We start from the raw sequence: 21,951 nt of genomic DNA, 5'->3' as shown, positions 1-21,951 counted from the left end.
GTACAGAGAAGAGAGACGCAGCATGAGATTGGAGTTCTCTTACAGTAGAGCAGAGAGACACAGCGTGAGATTGGAGTTCTCTTACAGTAGAGCAGAGAGACACAGCGTGAGACTGGAGTTCTCTTACAGTACAGAGCAGAGAGACACAGCGTGAGATTGGAGTTCTCTTACAGTACAGAGAAGAGAGACGCAGCATGAGATTGGAGTTTTCTTACAGTACAGAGCAGAGAGACACAGCGTGAGATTGGAGTTCTCTTACAGTACAGAGCAGAGAGACACAGCGTGAGATTGGAGTTCTCTTACAGTACAGAGCAGAGAGACACAGCGTGAGATTGGAGTTCTCTTACAGTACAGAGAAGAGAGACGCAGCATGAGATTGGAGTTCTCTTACAGTACAGAGCAGAGAGACACAGCGTGAGATTGGAGTTCTCTTACAGTACAGAGCAGAGAGACACAGCGTGAGATTGGAGTTCTCTTACAGTACAGAGCAGAGAGACACAGCGTGAGATTGGAGTTCTCTTACAGTAGAGCAGAGAGACACAGCGTGAGATTGGAGTTCTCTTACAGTACAGAGAAGAGAGACACAGCGTGAGATTGGAGTTCTCTTACAGTACAGAGAAGAGAGACACAGCGTGAGACTGGAGTTCTCTTACAGTACAGAGAAGAGAGACACAGCGTGAGATTGGAGTTCTCTTACAGTACAGAGCAGAGAGACACAGCGTGAGATTGGAGTTCTCTTACAGTAGAGCAGAGAGACACAGCGTGAGATTGGAGTTCTCTTACAGTACAGAGCAGAGAGACACAGCGTGAGATTGGAGTTCTCTTACAGTACAGAGAAGAGAGACACAGCGTGAGATTGGAGTTCTCTTACAGTACAGAGCAGAGAGACACAGCGTGAGATTGGAGTTCTCTTACAGTAGAGCAGAGAGACACAGTGTGAGATTGGAGTTCTCTTACAGTAGAGCAGAGAGACACAGTGTGAGATTGGAGTTCTCTTACAGTAGAGCAGAGAGACACAGCGTGAGATTGGAGTTCTCTTACAGTACAGAGCAGAGAGACACAGCGTGAGATTGGAGTTCTCTTACAGTAGAGCAGAGAGACACAGCGTGAGATTGGAGTTCTCTTACAGTACAGAGCAGAGAGACACAGCGTGAGATTGGAGTTCTCTTACAGTACAGAGCAGAGAGACACAGCGTGAGATTGGAGTTCTCTTACAGTAGAGCAGAGAGACACAGCGTGAGATTGGAGTTCTCTTACAGTACAGAGAAGAGAGACACAGCGTGAGACTGGAGTTCTCTTACAGTAGAGCAGAGAGACACAGCGTGAGATTGGAGTTCTCTTACAGTAGAGCAGAGAGACACAGTGTGAGATTGGAGTTCTCTTACAGTAGAGCAGAGAGACACAGTGTGAGATTGGAGTTCTCTTACAGTAGAGCAGAGAGACACAGCGTGAGATTGGAGTTCTCTTACAGTACAGAGCAGAGAGACACAGCGTGAGATTGGAGTTCTCTTACAGTACAGAGCAGAGAGACACAGCGTGAGATTGGAGTTCTCTTACAGTAGAGCAGAGAGACACAGCGTGAGATTGGAGTTCTCTTACAGTACAGAGCAGAGAGACACAGCGTGAGATTGGAGTTCTCTTACAGTACAGAGCAGAGAGACACAGCGTGAGATTGGAGTTCTCTTACAGTACAGAGAAGAGAGACACAGCGTGAGATTGGAGTTCTCTTACAGTACAGAGCAGAGAGACACAGCGTGAGATTGGAGTTCTCTTACAGTACAGAGCAGAGAGACACAGCGTGAGACTGGAGTTCTCTTACAGTAGAGCAGAGAGACACAGCATGAGATTGTAGTTCTCTTACAGTACAGTAACTCCATCACTTTCCTATATGAAAAGGGCACACACTCTGTTAAAAGTGTATTTTTTATGGTATTGTTTTCATAGCATTAAACAATAAAACTGGCAGAACTATCTTGTACTTTCAACGCTGTACTTGCCTTGATTTTTTCTTTAAGAGAACTCCCAGAAGATACACATTGGCGTGAGTAGCAATCACTGCTTTTCCTATGACTGACGTGTTTTCAATGTCCAATTGAAGCATTTACTTATGATGATAGATTTAGTTAAGTAATGTCTTTTTTGCTGTGGGGAGCTCTGAATTCAAAGCTTGGTGATGTCACACTGCTGCAAGCTGGCCATTGAAATATGACATTTTTTTCATATTTTTTTTTTTTTTATAAATTTGGAATCTGCAATTATTTTTCACCCAATTATTCACCGGCTCACCGCTGCAACCCCCACATTAACTCTGGAGAGATGAAGACGAGCGCTCGCGTCCTCTGAAACGTGTGCCGTCAGCCGTCCGCTTTTTTCAGCGTCGGAGGACCATGCAGTTCTGAATTGCACACAGGCAGGCCTGCAGGTGCCCGGCCAGCCACAGGGGTCGCTGGTGTGCGGTGAGCCGAGGACTCCCCAGCCAACCCAAACCCTCCCCGCCTGGGCAGCGCCTGGCCAATTGTGGCCGCCCCCTGGGAACTCCCGGCCACGGTCAGCAGAGGCATAGCCTGGATTTGAATCTGTGATCTCCAGGCTATAGGGCGCATCCTGCACTCCGGGCAGAGTGCCTTTACTGGATTCGCTACTCAGGAGCCCCCTACTGCCTGTTAATTTTGTTTTGTATTTTACAATAATTACTGGAATTGTCATGAGAATCCCTTCTAAAAGTTGACCACAGTAACTTGCAGGGTAATCTCACAGGTCTCTCCATGGTTATACAATGCATTTACTATATCTTGCCATGTTTTTAATGAGCTGTACCACACCTCTATGGGTTTACAATGCTATCCTTTGCTTAACGGTGCTTTCACACAGCTTTATTCCACTGTACTTTGCTATGCTTGTACTGTGGGAAACTTTTAGAAGGGACACTGGAGAAAACAGCAATCATTTCTTTAAGGGAACAGATTGTAGATTGTGGTACCTGACAGAAGTGAATTCCCCGCACGCTGTTCCCCACTCTGTCCACAAGGGGCGACCAGCACATCACCCCCATCACATTGGGTACCACCAGGAGCACCGCCCCCGAGACACCAGACTTGGCAGGGAGACCCACCTGCAGACACAGAGACAGACAGACAGACAGGTCAGAGCAGGGAGAGGACATACAGACAGAAAGGTCAGAGCAGGAAGAGGACAGACAGACAGACAGACAGACAGACAGTCAGAGCAGGGATAGGACAGACAGGTCAGAGCAGGGAGAGGACAGGCAGACAGACAGGTCAGAGCAGGGAGAGGACAGACAGACAGACAGACTCACGTGGAAGGCGAATTGTCCCGAGTAGTCATACATCCCACAGGAGTGCATGAGACTCAGGGTGTTGCGCACCGCCTCGGCGCTAAGGACCCGCTCTCCTGTGATTGGACAGATCCCTCCGTTCGCCAGCGTGGCGGCCATCACACTGCCCGACTCACACGTCACCTCGATGGAGCACAGCTAAGAGAGCGAGAAACAAAAACGTGAGGTTATTACCATAGCCCTGGTTCCCTGAAATAGAAATGCAACCATTACCGAATCCTGAAAACTGTATACCAAAGCTGCTCAGCGAGCCTGTGAGGCAGTCATGACTGCCTCCGAGGGTACAAAAGGACTGCGCTCACAGATCAACGTCATTTCTCCTTCAAGCCTGCTGCAATCATGGACACAGCGACCTTGAAGGTTAATGGTTACATTTCTATTTCAGGGATCCAGGGTTATAATAATAACCTAACGTTCCCTTTCAAGTACAAAATGTAACCATTACCGAATGGGTCTGTATGCCCAAGCCACCACAAGGGCAAGACTGAGGAGTTTCACCTCTATGCCTGTGTTGTCGACTGAGAAGCTGCCCTTAACGCTCTAGTTCCAAAACCAGGGTTTTGAGGATCTTTGACAGATGCACCCTGGAATGGGCAGTGAGCTTTTCTGGAGGGGGCAAGTTGGCCAGTTCATAGGCAGTCCTGACCATGTCTGCGATCCACTTGGACAGCCGCTGCTTAGATAATGGACTTCGCCCCATAGCAGACATGTTCTGCCTCGTCCTGTCAACAGAGTATGCCAGGGTACGAACTGGGCAGAACGCATGGAACTGTCACTCTTTGTCAGACTGCAAAGGGGGTGGATGGAAAGCCTCCAATTCCACAGACTGGAAACGCCGAGATCGTCTTCGGCAAAAAAGCCTGGCTTGGTACGGAGCGTGACCTTTGTCCTTTGTGCTTTCACTAGAGAATGTCTGCAACTCACTCACCCACTTTGCGGAGGTGATAGCTCTTTAACCGGCTGTGCTGGTCTTTGAGGCTGCTGGGGCCTAGGACGCCAGTCTGCCGCTGGTTTATGTACTGGAGGTGGTCGCATGTTACCGAACGCATGCCCTGAAGTGATCGAGGTGTTTAACAGTGGTGCCTTGTCCCCGTCAGGCACATGTGCCTGGGAAAGCCAAAATGCCTGCGGCCAGCTTTTCTGCCTACAGCCTGTCCGCTGAGTTTGGACAACCGGAGCAGGTTTTTGTTCACCAGGCGCAGCTCGTGCAGCTGTTGTGCCGAGCACTCCTGCAGCAGCTGCACGAGGACTGTTATTTGATGGGAAGCAGCTGCCCAGATTTTCTCCACCTCCTCCGAGTCTGCCGATCGCCTGGAATGGCGACTCTTCTTCCTCTGCTTTCCCGAGCGTGTCGCCTGCTCTCCCTTGGCACAGAGCCATGGTGTGAGGACGCAGTCACCTCTATAAGAGAGGGTGATGGGGAAGAGCACTGAGCAGGAGTAAGGGACGCAGAACACTCCTCAGAGCTGCGGGATAATCTCTTCTCAAGCATGCGCTTGGAGAAAGGGGCACAAAATTTGCAGAAGCTGCAATTAACCAGTGCCTCCTTGGCATGCTCTGGCCACAGGCAGACTGTCCTTGCATGTCTCACGGGGATAGAACCCGGGTATGATGCAAGGAGCAAGCACTGCATTGGACAATATAGGGTTGTACAGCTGTTGCTTCAGTCTGCTTATATATATCGACCAGGTAGGTCAAGACCTGCGCGGGACCGGGTCGGGTTGGTGTATGTAACACCGGATCGGTACTCGTTCAGAACCGGTTCAGTACTTGTTCGGAACCTCATCGGCACATGGCTGGTCAGTACCGGTTAGGTGGCTATGACACCATTCAGAACTGGGTCAGTACCGGTTAGGTGGCTTTGACACCATTCAGAACTGGGTCAGTACCGGTTTGGTGACTTTAGCACAGGGTCGGTACCGGTATGGTACGGGGTAACCTCAGTCCAGGTTCGGTAAAAGCCACTGGCAAAACCACTCAGTCAGCACCAACACAAGACTGAGGCAAGCCTGCTTGTTAGAATGGACCAACAGTCAACACTCAATGGTGATGCTAAAAAACAAGCAACCACCACCACCGAAACGAGTATCTCGGTCCTGCGCAGTGCTGCTGAGACCAGCAGCTGCTCTTGCTGCATGTGTGCTGAGCACCACATTGCAGACAGGCCAGCGCGTAGTATCTGTAAAAACAAACAAAAAGACTTCAACAAACAACAGTAATTAAACAATTATATAAATAATATAAAACGTCTCGTACAGAGGAATAAGGCAAAAACGAGAAAGAAAATCCGGCCGGAGCTATGCAGCCTGGGGGGGAGAGCACAAAGTCATCCGGTCCCTGGGGAGGAGCGACTCGAGCGCTGGCTTCACGCGGGGTACAAGGCTGCAGCGGGACAGAACTAGCAACCGAACGTGCACACACAACGTGTAACAGAAAATGACTACAGAGAGCAGTTTAAATATCACATATAAATTGTGTAAATATATAGAGAATCTCCAATTATTTTTAATTTTCTCCCAATCTGGAATGCCCAATTATTATTACTTTCCTCCTTCACGGTGGCGATTCTCCACACAGTCCTCCGTCCTCCGATCCCTTGGGGCGATCGGCGTCTTTTTACACCCAGGAACTCGGGAGCGGATGTCCGCGGGCTACCAGCCTCTGGAGGACAAAGACCAGCCCAGTAAATCTCCGCCCCCAAGCTCACTCAGTGCCTGGCCTGTAGGGGTCGCTGCAGAGCGGTGAGGAGAAACAGTCTAAGCCGGATCCCACCTCCTCAACCCTGGGAGCTCCAAAGCCACGCGGCGCCCCCCGGAGTCCCCAGTGAAGACCGGCTGCCTCGCACAACCAGGAATGGAACCTGCGATCTCTGGTTGTATGACTCACCTGCATGCCGCTCGGCAGTGCTTTTACCAGGTGAGCCATTCGGGGACCCATCAGTCTTGAAAGGAAAAATGGCACTGAGATCTGTGAGCACAGTCCTTTTGTATCCTCTAATTTTTAGTAGGCAAATACCCATTCGGTCCATAAACCTTACTTGTTTAGCTACATTAGTCTGTGCAGTTCTTAAAGAAATGCATGTTAGGCAAACTTGTATTTTCTGTTTAAAGCATTATATATGACACTTTAGGTTAAAGAAAGTTCTCACTTTCCATGCCTTTTTTTCAAGTCATCTTGCACTTCCTGGGTCATTTCGCCTCAGCAGTGTCTTCTGGGTCATGTTCCTGGCTGTAAGCATACCAGTCAGCAGGGGAAGCACCTGGTTGGTTAATGACAGGAAAGAACCTGTTGAAGAGGTGGGGACGGGCTCCCGAGTGGCGCATCCAGTAAAGGCGCTCCGCGTGGAGTGCAGGATGCGCCCTATTGCCTGGACGTCGCCGGTTCGAGTGCAAGATACTCCATTGCCAACCATGGACGGGAGTGTCCAGGGGGCAGCGCACAATTGGCCGAGCGTCGCCCGGGGGGTGGGGGGTGCTTAGGTCAGCCAGCGTGTCCTATGCTCACCTCGCACCAGCGACCCCTGTAGTCTGGCTGGGCGCCTGTGGGCTTGCCTGTAAGCTGCCAGAGCTGCGTTGTCCTCCGACGCTGTAGCTCTGAGGTGGCTGCACGGTGAGTCCGCAGTGTGAAAAAAAGTGGTCGGCTGACGGCACACGCTTCGGAGGACAGCGTGTGTTCGTCTTCGCCCTCCTGAGTCAGCGTAGGGGTGGTAGCGGTGAGCTGAGCCTAAAAATAACTGGATATGCCAAATTGGGAGAAAAAGATACAAATAATTGGCGACTACTAAATTTAAAAAAAAAAAAAAAAAAAAAAAAAAGGTGAAGACACCCTCCGGGTGACTAAGCAAGTGCAACACTAACTGAAAGCATGGCTTGCAAACAGAGATTTCTTTACCCACGTGCAGTACCAGGTATCATGTTTTAAAATACAAATACACTGCAACATGTGTTTCTTTCAAAGCTGCACATTTGAGAACGAATGGAAGAGCCCAACAGGGAAGAGTCACGCAATCACTGTGCTTTCACATTACCGTCCTGCAGCACAGATGCAATCACTGTGCTTTCACATTACCATCTCGCAGCACAGACACAATCACTCTGCTTTCACATTACCGTCTCACAGCACAGACGCAATCACTCTGCTTTCACATTACCATCCTGCAGCACAGACACGATCACTCTGCTTTCACATTACCGTCTCACAGCACAGACACAATCACTGTGCTTTCACATTACCGTCTCGCAGCACAGACACGATCACTCTGCTTTCACATTACCATCTCACAGCACAGACACAATCACTGTGCTTTCACATTACCGTCTCGCAGCACAGACACAATCACTGTGCTTTCACATTACCATCTCACAGCACAGATGCAATCACTCTGCTTTCACATTACCATCTCACAGCACAGACGGGATCACTCTGCTTTCACATTACTGTCTCACAGCACAGACACGATCACTCTGCTTTCACATTACCGTCTCACAGCAGAGACGGGATCACTCTGCTTTCACATTACCGTCTCACAGCACAGACACGATCACTCTGCTTTCACATTACCGTCTCGCAGCACAGATGCAATCACTCTGCTTTCACATTACCGTCTCGCAGCACAGACACAATCACTCTGCTTTCACATTACCGTCTCACAGCACAGACGCAATCACTCTGCTTTCACATTACCATCCTGCAGCACAGACACGATCACTGTGCTTTCACATTACCGTCTCGCAGCACAGACACAATCACTCTGCTTTCACATTACCGTCTCGCAGCACAGACACGATCACTCTGCTTTCACATTACCATCCTGCAGCACAGACGGGATCACTCTGCTTTCACATTACCGTCTCCCAGCACAGACACAATCACTCTGCTTTCACATTACTGTCTCCCAGCACAGATGCAATCACTCTGCTTTCACATTACCATCCTGCAGCACAGACACAATCACTCTGCTTTCACATTACCGTCTCGCAGCACAGATGCAATCACTCTGCTTTCACATTACCGTCTCACAGCACAGACGGGATCACTCTGCTTTCACATTACCATCTCACAGCACAGATGCAATCACTCTGCTTTCACATTACCGTCTCCCAGCACAGACGGGATCACTCTGCTTTCACATTACCATCCTGTAGCACAGACGCAATCACTGTGCTTTCACATTACCATCCTGCAGCACAGACACAATCACTCTGCTTTCACATTACCGTCTTGCAGCACAGATGCAATCACTCTGCTTTCACATTACCATCTCACAGCACAGACACAATCACTCTGCTTTCACATTACCGTCTCACAGCACAGATGCAATCACTGTGCTTTCACATTACCATCTCACAGCACAGACACGATCACTGTGCTTTCACATTACCATCCTGCAGCACAGACGGGATCACTCTGCTTTCACATTACCGTCTCCCAGCACAGATGCAATCACTCTGCTTTCACATTACCATCCTGCAGCACAGACACGATCACTCTGCTTTCACATTACTGTCTCCCAGCACAGACACAATCACTCTGCTTTCACATTACCGTCTCACAGCACAGACGCAATCACTCTGCTTTCACATTACCGTCTCCCAGCACAGACGGGATCACTCTGCTTTCACATTACCGTCTCACAGCACAGACACGATCACTCTGCTTTCACATTACCATCCTGCAGCACAGATGCAATCACTCTGCTTTCACATTACCATCCTGCAGCACAGATGCAATCACTGTGCTTTCACATTACCGTCTCGCAGCACAGACACGATCACTCTGCTTTCACATTACCATCCTGCAGCACAGACGGGATCACTCTGCTTTCACATTACCGTCTCCCAGCACAGACGGGATCACTCTGCTTTCACATTACCGTCTCACAGCACAGACACGATCACTCTGCTTTCACATTACCGTCTCACAGCACAGACACGATCACTCTGCTTTCACATTACCATCCTGCAGCACAGATGCAATCACTGTGCTTTCACATTACCGTCTCGCAGCACAGACACGATCACTCTGCTTTCACATTACCATCCTGCAGCACAGACGGGATCACTCTGCTTTCACATTACCGTCTCACAGCACAGACGGGATCACTCTGCTTTCACATTACCATCTCACAGCACAGACACAATCACTCTGCTTTCACATTACTGTCTCACAGCACAGATGCAATCACTCTGCTTTCACATTACCGTCTCGCAGCACAGACACAATCACTCTGCTTTCACATTACCATCTCACAGCACAAACACGATCACTGTGCTTTCACATTACCATCTCACAGCACAGATGCAATCACTCTGCTTTCACATTACCGTCTTGCAGCACAGACACAATCACTGTGCTTTCACATTACCATCTCACAGCACAGACGGGATCACTCTGCTTTCACATTACCATCTCACAGCACAAACACGATCACTGTGCTTTCACATTACCATCTCACAGCACAGATGCAATCACTCTGCTTTCACATTACCGTCTTGCAGCACAGACACAATCACTGTGCTTTCACATTACCGTCTCACAGCACAGACGGGATCACTCTGCTTTCACATTACCGTCTCGCAGCACAGACGCAATCACTGTGCTTTCACATTACCATCTCACAGCACAGACGGGATCACTCTGCTTTCACATTACCATCTCACAGCACAAACACGATCACTGTGCTTTCACATTACCGTCTCACAGCACAGACGGGATCACTCTGCTTTCACATTACCGTCTTGCAGCACAGACACAATCACTCTGCTTTCACATTACTGTCTCACAGCACAGACGCAATGACTGTGCTTTCACATTACCGTCTCGCAGCACAGATTAGAACCCGGTGGTCAGTTTACCTGGAAGTAAAAGTCCAGTGCAGCAATCATGTCAGCCCCACTGGGAAAACACTGAGAAAGGAAAAGAGACCATGTTTAACCAGGCTTGCTCCTTTGCAACCTGTATTTCTCAGGGGCTGACAAAATAATAAATCCCTCACCTTTTAGAGTATTTGACTAACACTGAAATACTCTAACACAGGACTGAACTGTGTTACTCTAACACAGGACTCATTTACTACAGTGTATTTTGAACTCCTCAAAAACCTCTAGTTATAATAGTCACCACTAGTATTTTCAGCACATTGTTAAAAAGAGTCAAATACCTGCTTTCATGTTAGAAATACCAAAACTAGTCCCCCATGTTTAGCTCCCCGATTCAATTTTAACATCTTTATTTTTCTTAAAACGCGTGTAATAATTGAGAAGCACAGTCTGAGTACTGCGTCCCACTCTTATTCCCAGCAGGGTTGCAACGCTGCAGGACGTTCTCTGTCTCTGAAGTCCAGTGCAGTGGACCTGCTCTTACTCAGGTAAGACTGCAGCTTTACCTTCTTCTCTTTCAAGTAGTATCCGATGGCAAAATTCCTGTCTCCCGTCTCTTTCTCCGACTGAAACCTGCAATTCAGATTTGCTTTGTTAAAGGACAGTAGACTATAGTAATGACATCTTCAAATCTAGAAGTAAAATCAATGAATAATTATTTGACTGGGGTTTAAATAAATTGTCCTTTACCAAGGGAGACCCTCGGGGACCCCTGCGCTCCCCTGACTGTGTGACTCACCCTGCACACCACGCGGCCGTGCCTTTACCAGGGGAGACCCTCGGGGACCCCTGCGCTCCCCTGACTGTGTGACTCACCCTGCACACCACGCGGCCGTGCCTTTACCAGGGGAGACCCTCGGGGACCCCTGCGCTCCCCTGACTGTGTGACTCACCCTGCACACCACGCGGCCGTGCCTTTACCAGGGGAGACTCTCTGGGACCCCTGCGCTCCCCTGACTGTGTGACTCACCCTGCACACCACGCGGCCGTGCCTTTACCAGGGGAGACCCTCGGGGACACCTGCGCTCCCCTGACTGTGTGACTCACCCTGCACACCACGCGGCCGTGCCTTTACCAGGGGAGACTCTCTGGGACCCCTGCGCTCCCCTGACTGTGTGACTCACCCTGCACACCACGCGGCCGTGCCTTTACCAGGGGAGACTCTCTGGGACCCCTGCGCTCCCCTGACTGTGTGACTCACCCTGCACACCACGCGGCCGTGCCTTTACCAGGGGAGACCCTCGGGGACCCCTGCGCTCCCCTGACTGTGTGACTCACCCTGCACACCACGCGGCTGTGCCTTTACCAGGGGAGACTCTCTGGGACCCCTGCGCTCCCCTGACTGTGTGACTCACCCTGCACACCACGCGGCCGTGCCTTTACCAGGGGAGACTCTCTGGGACCCCTGCGCTCCCCTGACTGTGTGACTCACCCTGCACACCACGCGGCCGTGCCTTTACCAGGGGAGACACTCGGGGACACCTGCGCTCCCCTGACTGTGTGACTCACCCTGCACACCACGCGGCCGTGCCTTTACCAGGGGAGACTCTCTGGGACCCCTGCGCTCCCCTGACTGTGTGACTCACCCTGCACACCACGCGGCCGTGCCTTTACCAGGGGAGACTCTCTGGGACCCCTGCGCTCCCCTGACTGTGTGACTCACCCTGCACACCACGCGGCCGTGCCTTTACCAGGGGAGACCCTCGGGGACCCCTGCGCTCCCCTGACTGTGTGACTCACCCTGCACACCACGTGGCCGTGCCTTTACCAGGGGAGACCCTCGGGGACCCCTGCGCTCCCCTGACTGTGTGACTCACCCTGCACACCACGCGGCCGTGCCTTTACCAGGGGAGACTCTCTGGGACCCCTGCGCTCCCCTGACTGTGTGACTCACCCTGCACACCACGCGGCCGTGCCTTTACCAGGGGAGACTCTCTGGGACCCCTGCGCTCCCCTGACTGTGTGACTCACCCTGCACACCACGCGGCCGTGCCTTTACCAGGGGAGACCCTCGGGGACCCCTGCGCTCCCCTGACTGTGTGACTCACCCTGCACACCACGCGGCCGTGCCTTTACCAGGGGAGACTCTCTGGGACCCCTGCGCTCCCCTGACTGTGTGACTCACCCTGCACACCACGCGGCCGTGCCTTTACCAGGGGAGACCCTCGGGGACCCCTGCGCTCCCCTGACTGTGTGACTCACCCTGCACACCACGCGGCCGTGCCTTTACCAGGGGAGACTCTCTGGGACCCCTGCGCTCCCCTGACTGTGTGACTCACCCTGCACACCACGCGGCCGTGCCTTTACCAGGGGAGACCCTCGGGGACACCTGCGCTCCCCTGACTGTGTGACTCACCCTGCACACCACGCGGCCGTGCCTTTACCAGGGGAGACTCTCTGGGACCCCTGCGCTCCCCTGACTGTGTGACTCACCCTGCACACCACGCGGCCGTGCCTTTACCAGGGGAGACTCTCTGGGACCCCTGCGCTCCCCTGACTGTGTGACTCACCCTGCACACCACGCGGCCGTGCCTTTACCAGGGGAGACTCTCTGGGACCCCTGCGCTCCCCTGACTGTGTGACTCACCCTGCACACCACGCGGCCGTGCCTTTACCAGGGGAGACTCTCTGGGACCCCTGCGCTCCCCTGACTGTGTGACTCACCCTGCACACCACGCGGCCGTGCCTTTACCAGGGGAGACTCTCTGGGACCCCTGCGCTCCCCTGACTGTGTGACTCACCCTGCACACCACGCGGCCGTGCCTTTACCAGGGGAGACTCTCTGGGACCCCTGCGCTCCCCTGACTGTGTGACTCACCCTGCACACCACGCGGCCGTGCCTTTACCAGGGGAGACTCTCTGGGACCCCTGCGCTCCCCTGACTGTGTGACTCACCCTGCACACCACGCGGCCGTGCCTTTACCAGGGGAGACTCTCTGGGACCCCTGCGCTCCCCTGACTGTGTGACTCACCCTGCACACCACACAGCAGTGCCTTTACCAGGGGAGACTCTCTGGGACCCCTGCGCTCCCCTGACTGTGTGACTCACCCTGCACACCACGCGGCCGTGCCTTTACCAGGGGAGACTCTCTGGGACCCCTGCGCTCCCCTGACTGTGTGACTCACCCTGCACACCACACAGCAGTGCCTTTACCAGGGGAGACTCTCTGGGACCCCTGCGCTCCCCTGACTGTGTGACTCACCCTGCACACCACGCGGCCGTGCCTTTACCAGGGGAGACTCTCTGGGACCCCTGCGCTCCCCTGACTGTGTGACTCACCCTGCACACCACGCGGCCGTGCCTTTACCAGGGGAGACTCTCTGGGACCCCTGCGCTCCCCTGACTGTGTGACTCACCCTGCACACCACGCGGCCGTGCCTTTACCAGGGGAGACTCTCTGGGACCCCACAGCCTCTATATTTACAGAAGGATCTGGATTTATTTTAAAATTTAGAGTGACCAATTATTATTTTATTTATTTTTCCTCCCAATTTGGAATGTCCAGTTATGTTTTTTCTCCTCACCGCAGCGGATCCCCACACAGCACAGACGTTCTGAGGGCGTGTGAGCGTCCTCCGATCTCACAAGCCTGAAGCCAGAATCGCTTTTACGCTGAGCAATCCAGAGCAGAGGTGGGCGGGGCTACCGATCCAGGAGAACAGAGATCTGCCTGCTTTTTATTCACTCTGAATGTGCTCCGTGTCTAACCAGTAGGGTTCGCTGCTGCATGATGAGGAGAAGCAATCCCTGCCGGTTTCCCATCCTCCACCCCGGGAGTGTCAGAGCCAATGTGACGCCCCCTCAGAGTCCCCAGTGAAGTTCAGCCTCTTTGCACAGCCCGAACGTGAACTGGAAGGACAGGGATTTTGAAGGCTGATAGACTCACGTGGCGTTGCTGAATCCGATGTATTCCTTACCGGCCATCTTGTTGAGAAACTCCATTACCTGAAAGGTGGAAAGTCACTCTCAGTGAAAAACATTATGAATGAATTTCAACCCAAGCCAATACTGAACTGTGCAGTTTTGAAAGAAACACATGGTACAGCAAACATGTATTTCCATTTTAAACATGGTATCTGGGACTACTTTAAGTTAAAGGAAGCTCACAGTTTCCATGCCTTATTCTCGGGTTATCTGTTTGCACTTCCTGGGTCCTTTCACCCCAGCAGTGTCTTCTGGGTCATGTATGTAATGGGTTTCCCAGCCACGTCATCTAGTCCATTAACAGAATTACATTTTTAGAACATTAATAAATAAATTAATTAATTCCAAGTAGCTTTAAAATACTACACAGTGTGAGAAACAGTACAGTCACACAGAGCACCTTCACTTAGTTATATATAGATTTTTAAAGTCAACTCTGTGAGATTAGTAGCTGTTCTAGAGGACTCTTGATACGGGTGTTTGTGTGAGCAGTTCATCTCAAACAGCACCCACCCTTCAAATCAATTCCAAGTACATTAGTTTATTATTATTTGTCTATTTAGCAGATGCCTTTATCCAAGGCGACTTACAGACAACTAGGGTGTGTGAACTATGCATCAGCTGTAGAGTCTCTTACAACAACATCTCACTAGAAAGACGGAGCACAAGGAGGTGAAGTGACTTGCTCAGGGTCACACAGTGAGTGAGCTGGGATTTGAACCGGGGACCTCCTGGTTACAAGCCCTTTTCTTTAACCACTGGACCACACAGCCTCCTGCTTCCATTCAGTATTTTTCCATTGTGGTAAAACATATTAAAACAGACAAGGCTACTCACATAATCAAATTTCTCAGCTTTGTTGGCTCCTGGCTGCAAGAAAAAAATAAAAAATAAAGTTAAGTTGTCAGTAAAAACCATTGAGAGGCTGCAGTACAACTGAGCAATCTGCAGAGCAATGCAGGGATCTGCAAGGAAACTGCTGTGTCAATCCCTAAAAACAACCAGGAGGTGGCGGTGTTGCGTAATAAATCAAGCCGTTCATCTCTGCTGGTCAACACAGTGCAGTCATTAAAACATGAGAAAGCTGTGAAGATGCTGTTCTGTATGTTATACTGTGCTGCTTACGTGTCACAGCATTACAATACTGTACAGCAACTTCCTTATACGTAACCTTTCTGCACATCCCTACCCGTCGTTACAGTGTGCAGCTTTCATTCCAGGCTGATCTACATAAACAGCTAGAACGAGGCTTCTAATGTACCCGTCAGTGTAACACTGCTCTAACGTCATTGCTCTGACACTGTTGTTGAGTCGACTGTAAAATTCAATAGCCTGCCTGTAGTTTTAAAGCAGATTTTTTACACAAAGCTGTACTATCCAAGTCTAAATTATTTAATGAAAAGGTGACAAATAAATAAATATAGACTTCACAGACTCATCTCGCATTGCCTAACATTATCAGCTGAATGACGACTGGAGTTGCTTTATAACTCCTGTGATGTAGAAAAGGGGGGGGGGGGCGGGCTGTGGTTGTTTATTTTCCAATCAGCTGTTAAATTCTTCCTGAATTCCTGTCAGGCCTCCAAAACACCACTGCTCTCTCTCTCGATTCCCATTGGCTAAAGGGGAGGTCGACGCCCCCCTTCACAACCTGCATTGTGACATGGCAGCATGTGAGCAGCAAATCGAGAGAGAGAGACCGAGATAGAGAGAGAGAGAGAGACCGAGACCGAGAGACAGAGAGAGAGAGAGAGAGGGGGGGAGAGAGAGAGAGACAGAGACCGAGAGAGAGAGACAGAGACCGAGAGAGAGAGACAGAGACCGAGAGAGAGACAGAGACCGAGAGAGAGAGAGACAGAGACCGAGAGAGAGAGAGAGAGAGACCGAGACCGAGAGACAGAGAGAGAGAGAGAGAGGGGGGGAGAGAGAGAGAGACAGAGACCGAGAGAGAGAGACAGAGACCAAGAGAGAGAGAGAGAGACCGAGACCGAGAGACAGAGAGAGAGAGAGAGAGACAGAGACCGAGAGACAGAGAGAGAGAGAGAGAGGGGGGGAGAGAGAGAGAGACAGAGACCGAGAGAGAGAGACAGAGACCGAGAGAGAGAGAGAGAGAGACCGAGACCGAGAGACAGAGAGAGAGAGAGAGAGACAGAGACCGAGAGAGAGAGAGAGACAGAGACCGGGAGAGAGAGAGAGAGAGAGAGAGAGAGAGAGAGACAGAGACAGAGAGAGAGAGAGAGAGACCGAGACAGAGAGAGAGAGAGAGACCGAGACCAAGAGACAGAGAGAGAGAGAGAGACCGAGACCGAGAGACAGAGAGAGAGAGAGAGAGGGGGGGAGAGAGAGAGAGACAGAGACCGAGAGAGAGAGACAGAGACCGAGAGACAGAGAGAGAGAGACCGAGACCGAGAGACAGAGAGAGAGAGAGAGAGACAGAGACAGAGAGAGAGAGAGAGACCGAGACCGAGAGAGAGAGAGAGAGGGGGGAGAGAGAGAGAGACAGAGACCGAGAGAGAGAGACAGAGACCGAGAGAGAGAGACCGAGACCGAGAGACAGAGAGAGAGAGAGAGAGACAGAGACCGAGAGAGAGAGAGACAGAGACCGGGAGAGAGAGAGAGAGAGAGAGAGAGAGACAGAGACCGAGAGAGACCGAGACCAAGAGAGAGAGACAGAGACAGAGACCGAGACCGAGAGAGAGAGAGAGAGAGAGAGACAGAGAATGAGAGAGACCGAGACCAAGAGAGAGAGAGACAGAGACAGAGACCGAGACCGAGAGAGAGAGAGACCGAGACCGAGAGAGAGAGAGAGAGAGGGGGGGGGAGAGAGAGAGAGACAGAGACCGAGAGAGAGAGAGAGGGACCAAAATGCTCAATGAACAAATAAAGAGCGACAAGCTGAACTGCTAACGGACATCCATCCGGGTTTAATCACATAACCGCACTGGAGCTCCCATACAGACTGACACTACTGAACCACAGCGTCACTCAACTGAAGTTTCTTTAGTAGAACGCTGGCTTTCCACTAACCTGAGCTCCAGACTGGGGAACAACCCTGACTTTTAATTCTCAAATGATTAGCCAGTTCATTTGAAAGTGCCAGTTTGTGTCAGTTTCAACAACATTTTCTAATGTACTTTGGTCTGTGTTTATAAGTTACTCTTAAATTGTAGCTGCCAGCTGTTTTGTAGATGTGTAACACAGGCCAGATCAGCCAAAGTAAGAGCCATAGAGTGAAAACGACTGGCCAGCTTGAGCACCGATGATCTAGCCTGTTACTCATGTCTATGACTAGCAACTAGAACTGAAGAGCAGCTTCTGAATTTTTATATTTTATTTTATTTTTTTTAAATAATTTAGTCGTTGCCAATTAGTTTTTTTTTTATTATTTTCTCCCCAATTTGAAAGGCCCAATTATTTTTAGGCTCAGCTCACCGCTACCACCCCTGCGCTGACTCGGGAGGGGCGAAGATGAACACACGCTGTCCTCCGAAGCGTGTGCCGTCAGCCGCCCGCTTCTTTACACTCTGCAGACTCACCGTGCAGCCGCCTCAGAGCTACAGCGTCGGAGGACAATGCAGCTCTGGGCAGCTTACAGGCAAGCCCGCAGGCGCCCGGCCAGACTACAGGGGTCACTGGTGCGCGGTGAGCAGAGGACACCCTGGCCGACCAAGCCTTCCCTCCCCCCGGGCGACGCTCGGCCAATTGTGCACTGCCCCCTGGGAGCTCCCGTCCACAGTCGGCTGTGGAATAGCCTGGACTCGAACTCGCGACGTCCAGACTATAGAGCGCATCCTGCACTCTAGCGAGTGCTTTTACTGGATGCGCCACTCGGGAGCCCCCCTGTAATAAAGGTTCTAACAAACATATATTGAAATATCATAGTGTTTAAGTAAATGCATTAAGAAACACCTTGAAAAAGTAAGGGGACCATAAAACAAACCTATGAGAATGCAGTTTGAAGACAGTAACTCATCTGAGACATGAAATCCAGTATAGGAAAGTGACTCAGAGAGTGTATGAGTCTCCAGTCCAGTCTTACCTTTATGAGGGAGCTGATGACAATGGCCCCTGCATTCACCATGGGATTATGAGGCCGATCTGCAGAGACACAACCAACAGCCAGCCATTAGATAAGAAACAGAAGAAAATGCACGAGCGAGAGGAGGCCGTTCAGCCCATCAGCACTCGTCCGGTTCCCAGCAGCTGACTGATCTCAGAACTTTGTCAAGTCGGTTCTTAAAGGATCCTAGAGATTCAGCATCATCAACATGACTAGGTAACCCATTCCATCCCCTCCCCACTCTGTGTGAAGAAGTGTCTCCTTCAACAACATGACCAGGTAAGCCATTCCATCCCCTCCCCACTCTGTGTGAAAGTGTCTCCTTCAACAACATGACTAGGTAACCCATTCCATCCCCTCACCACTCTCTGTGAAGAAGTGTCTCCTTCAACAACATGACCAGGTAACCCATTCCATCCCCTCCCCACTCTGTGTGAAAGTGTCTCCTTCAACAACATGACTAGGTAAGCCATTCCATCCCCTCCCCACTCTGTGTGAAGAAGTGTCTACTTCAACAACATGACCAGGTAACCCATTCCATCCCCTCACCACTCTCTGTGAAGAAGTGTCTCCTTCAACAACATGACCAGGTAACCCATTCCATCCCCTCCCCACTCTGTGTGAAAGTGTCTCCTTCAACAACATGACTAGGTAAGCCATTCCATCCCCTCCCCACTCTGTGTGAAGAAGTGTCTACTTCAACAACATGACCAGGTAACCCATTCCATCCCCTCCCCACTCTGTGTGAAAGTGTCTACTTCAACAACATGACTAGGTAACCCATTCCATCCCCTCCCACTCTGTGTGAAGTGTCTCCTTCCCTCTTGTCCTAAGTATATCTCCTATCTGTGTCCTCTGGTCCTAGTCTAGGAGGTAACTCTTCAGTCATGTCCCCTCGTTCATCTTTGTTCTTAGTTGAAGACTCAGTGAATGGCTTTTGGAAGCAGTAAACTACACTGAAGCAGGTACCCCTTCAAACGTCAGGCCTGACAGCACATATAGAGAATGTGTTTGAGAGGACGCTCACCCTCGTCGTTCAGGAACAGCTTGTTGAATTTCAGTCCGCTGGGCTCCTTCCCCACGTAGCGGTGCACACGCTCTGTCCCAGACTCATGGATTGCAATAGCGTACTCTAGTGGCTTCACGCAGGACTGCAGGCAGAAGGGGAGTCTTGTGTCGCCCACAGAGTGTCTGAAAACACACGCATTATAAGCCATCCCTTAATGTCTCTTGCACAGCAGCTATAGACCTTGTTGGTTATTCTTTAAAATAACGGGTTTCATCACAACGCAGTGACCAGGTTTCATCACAACGCAGTCAGCGGCTCTCTAGATTCATGTAAACACTTGGAGGGAGAGACAAACCGGGTGCCTCCATGTATCCCCACATTCTGAGACTGGCCTTTTCAAGGGTCATGGGTAAGCCAACATTCTTGCATTGTTTCAGTCCCTCCCCTGGCTGGATCTGAACCCGGTCTGACAAGCTGAACTTGAATACACTGCCATGTGATCGAAAGCGCACTGCCTTTACTGGAGAGACACTGACTTGCAGCTAGAGGTGTCAAAATAGCCGTACTTAAAGTTTATAGCATGTCAGTGACATTCAGTACCAATGCCATTGCTGTGGATTCTCAATTAGAGCTCTCAATAACCATAACGTACAGGGTTTACAGACTCTTTCATATCTCATTCGGGTACTATCAATAGCCAGTGATAAATATGCAGACAAGACTGCATCACTATTGAATAAGAGCTTCTATAGATATATGTACAAACTTGGAGAGACGCACAAACACCTCCTGTACCTGCAGATTGTGATCTTCTTAATAACTTGTGTTAAAAATGTTCAGGTGCCATCATAACTGGGTAAGAACTTTGTCATGTGGACAGAGAGGCAGACAAGCAGGGTGCGTCCGGAGAGCCCCAGACTGTGATGCTCTTAATACCGTCCTGAGTGAGTTTCATCACTATAGGACCTGCGCTTCTCTCTAGATATAAACATGTAAGTGAGACACACTCAATACAGCCCCGGATTCTGATCTGTAAACTGTGCTGGAGTTTAAATTGCTGGCAAGTTTCCTCACTCTTGTACCTGCTGTCTCCTATGTGTGTAAAGTGTGTGACGTCCTATCGTATGGACACACAGCTGTCCACGCTGTGTCAGTGCTGGCAGGGATATGCAGTCCTGAGTCCTACCTTTGCCCGTCCACAGTGCACAGAGAAACACCCCACAGGTCAGGGCTGAACTTAGCCAGCTGAGGAATGTAGTCAGCAACCTGCGAACACAGCGATCAGCCAGGGTTATCATTGTAGAGAAACAGAGATGCCACAGCACTGTCAATAGGGCTTCAACAGCATCCAAAACATGTGAGCGGGACACCTCTTGAACAAGAATACTTGAAACGGCATTGAAACCTCTGTAAGGAACGATGGATGCATTTTCTTCTCTAAAGAAAGTGCTTTCACTGGAGTTCAGGAGCTGCTCTCTCTTCAGTTCTAGTTGCTGCCATAGACATGTGTACAGCAGGCTGGATCCGTGTCTTTATAAGCCAGAGCCATCTCGTGCACTGACACTGTTCTGCTGGTAATACACTGCTGTGCACTAGATGGCGCTGGTGCTTGCTAATAGAGAGGCAGTTTGGCTGATCCAGCCTAACACGTCTCAAAACACAGTATTTCAGAGAACAGGGGTTCACTTATTCACTGTGTATCGTTTCTATCGTGATACAAGACCAAAAACACAACAGGGCTCATTGCAGATCACCAAATGGTTCTTGAATGAAGTGTGTTTTATAGTTGGTACGAATACATACTATCCCTGTCATTTCATTTTCGTCTTTTAACAAAATGGTCCTTCATTAAATTTGATCTGCATCATACAAGTAGCCCACCAGGATCATCCCATGCATCGCGTTTCGTATCTCGATCTGTGTACGTACTGTATCATGACATTAATGTATCATACGCCCCTAAATAAGAACCAGTTAGAATGATGGAAAACATCCTAAAAGGTTAAGGTACAGTGAAAACCAGAACTCTAGCAATGTGATTTGCATGTGCTCTTTAGTAGAACGCAGTATTTTGTCAGCGTTACCTTCCCAGCGTTCTGTTTCCTGGCGCTGTCGTACAGCTGGTTGATGTGGTTGCTGAAAGTCTGGAAATCGGGAATGACAAACTTTTTCCGGAAAGCTTGAGTCAGGAGAACGATGTTACTGCCCACACACCTGCAACACAGAGACACACAGCAACTCTGAACCACAGCAGTGATCTCAAGAACACAACAGCAGATGAGAACCAGGCCAGTCGGCTCCTAATAGCTGACTGATCCAGAACCTTGTCAAGTCTTAAAGGATCTCAGCGATTCTGCATCAACAACCTGGCTCAGTAACCCCTCCACACCCAGACCACTCCCTGTAACCCACTCCACACCACACCATTCCCTGTAACCCACTCCACACCCGCACCACTCCCTGAACCCACTCCACACCCGCACCACGCCCTGTAACCCACTCCACACCCGCACCACGCCCTGTAACCCACTCCACACCCGCACCACGCCCTGTAACCCACTCCACACCAGCACCACTCCCTGTAACCCACTCCACACCCGCACCACTCCCTGAACCCACTCCACACCCGCACCACGCCCTGTAACCCACTCCACACCCGCACCACTCCCTGTAACCCACTCCACATCCCTCCCTGTAACCCACTCCACACCCGCACCACTCCGT

At 50.6% G+C, this 21,951-nt stretch overlaps 1 protein-coding gene across 1 annotated transcript in view; it reads right to left on the bottom strand.

Annotated features, from left to right (window-relative positions):
- The window catches only part of LOC117967042 (glutaminase kidney isoform, mitochondrial-like), a 41,693-nt gene that overhangs the window by 10,101 nt on the left and 9,641 nt on the right, over positions 1-21,951 (bottom strand). The window contains exons 4-13 of the mRNA XM_059011500.1: positions 21,312-21,441; positions 20,414-20,493; positions 19,246-19,409; positions 18,198-18,256; positions 14,996-15,028; positions 14,121-14,179; positions 10,740-10,806; positions 10,210-10,260; positions 3,317-3,493; positions 2,981-3,112 (exon numbers count right to left, since the gene is read on the bottom strand). Of these exons, the coding sequence (XP_058867483.1) occupies positions 2,981-3,112; positions 3,317-3,493; positions 10,210-10,260; positions 10,740-10,806; positions 14,121-14,179; positions 14,996-15,028; positions 18,198-18,256; positions 19,246-19,409; positions 20,414-20,493; positions 21,312-21,441 (952 nt within the window). The remainder of the gene's footprint in view (positions 1-2,980; positions 3,113-3,316; positions 3,494-10,209; positions 10,261-10,739; positions 10,807-14,120; positions 14,180-14,995; positions 15,029-18,197; positions 18,257-19,245; positions 19,410-20,413; positions 20,494-21,311; positions 21,442-21,951) is intronic.

The sequence above is a fragment of the Acipenser ruthenus genome, chromosome 42, assembly GCF_902713425.1.
Source record: "Acipenser ruthenus chromosome 42, fAciRut3.2 maternal haplotype, whole genome shotgun sequence".
NCBI lineage: Eukaryota > Metazoa > Chordata > Actinopteri > Acipenseriformes > Acipenseridae > Acipenser > Acipenser ruthenus.
The sequence above is the reverse complement of the archived record's forward strand: the minus strand, read 5'-3'. Positions and strand labels throughout refer to the sequence as shown.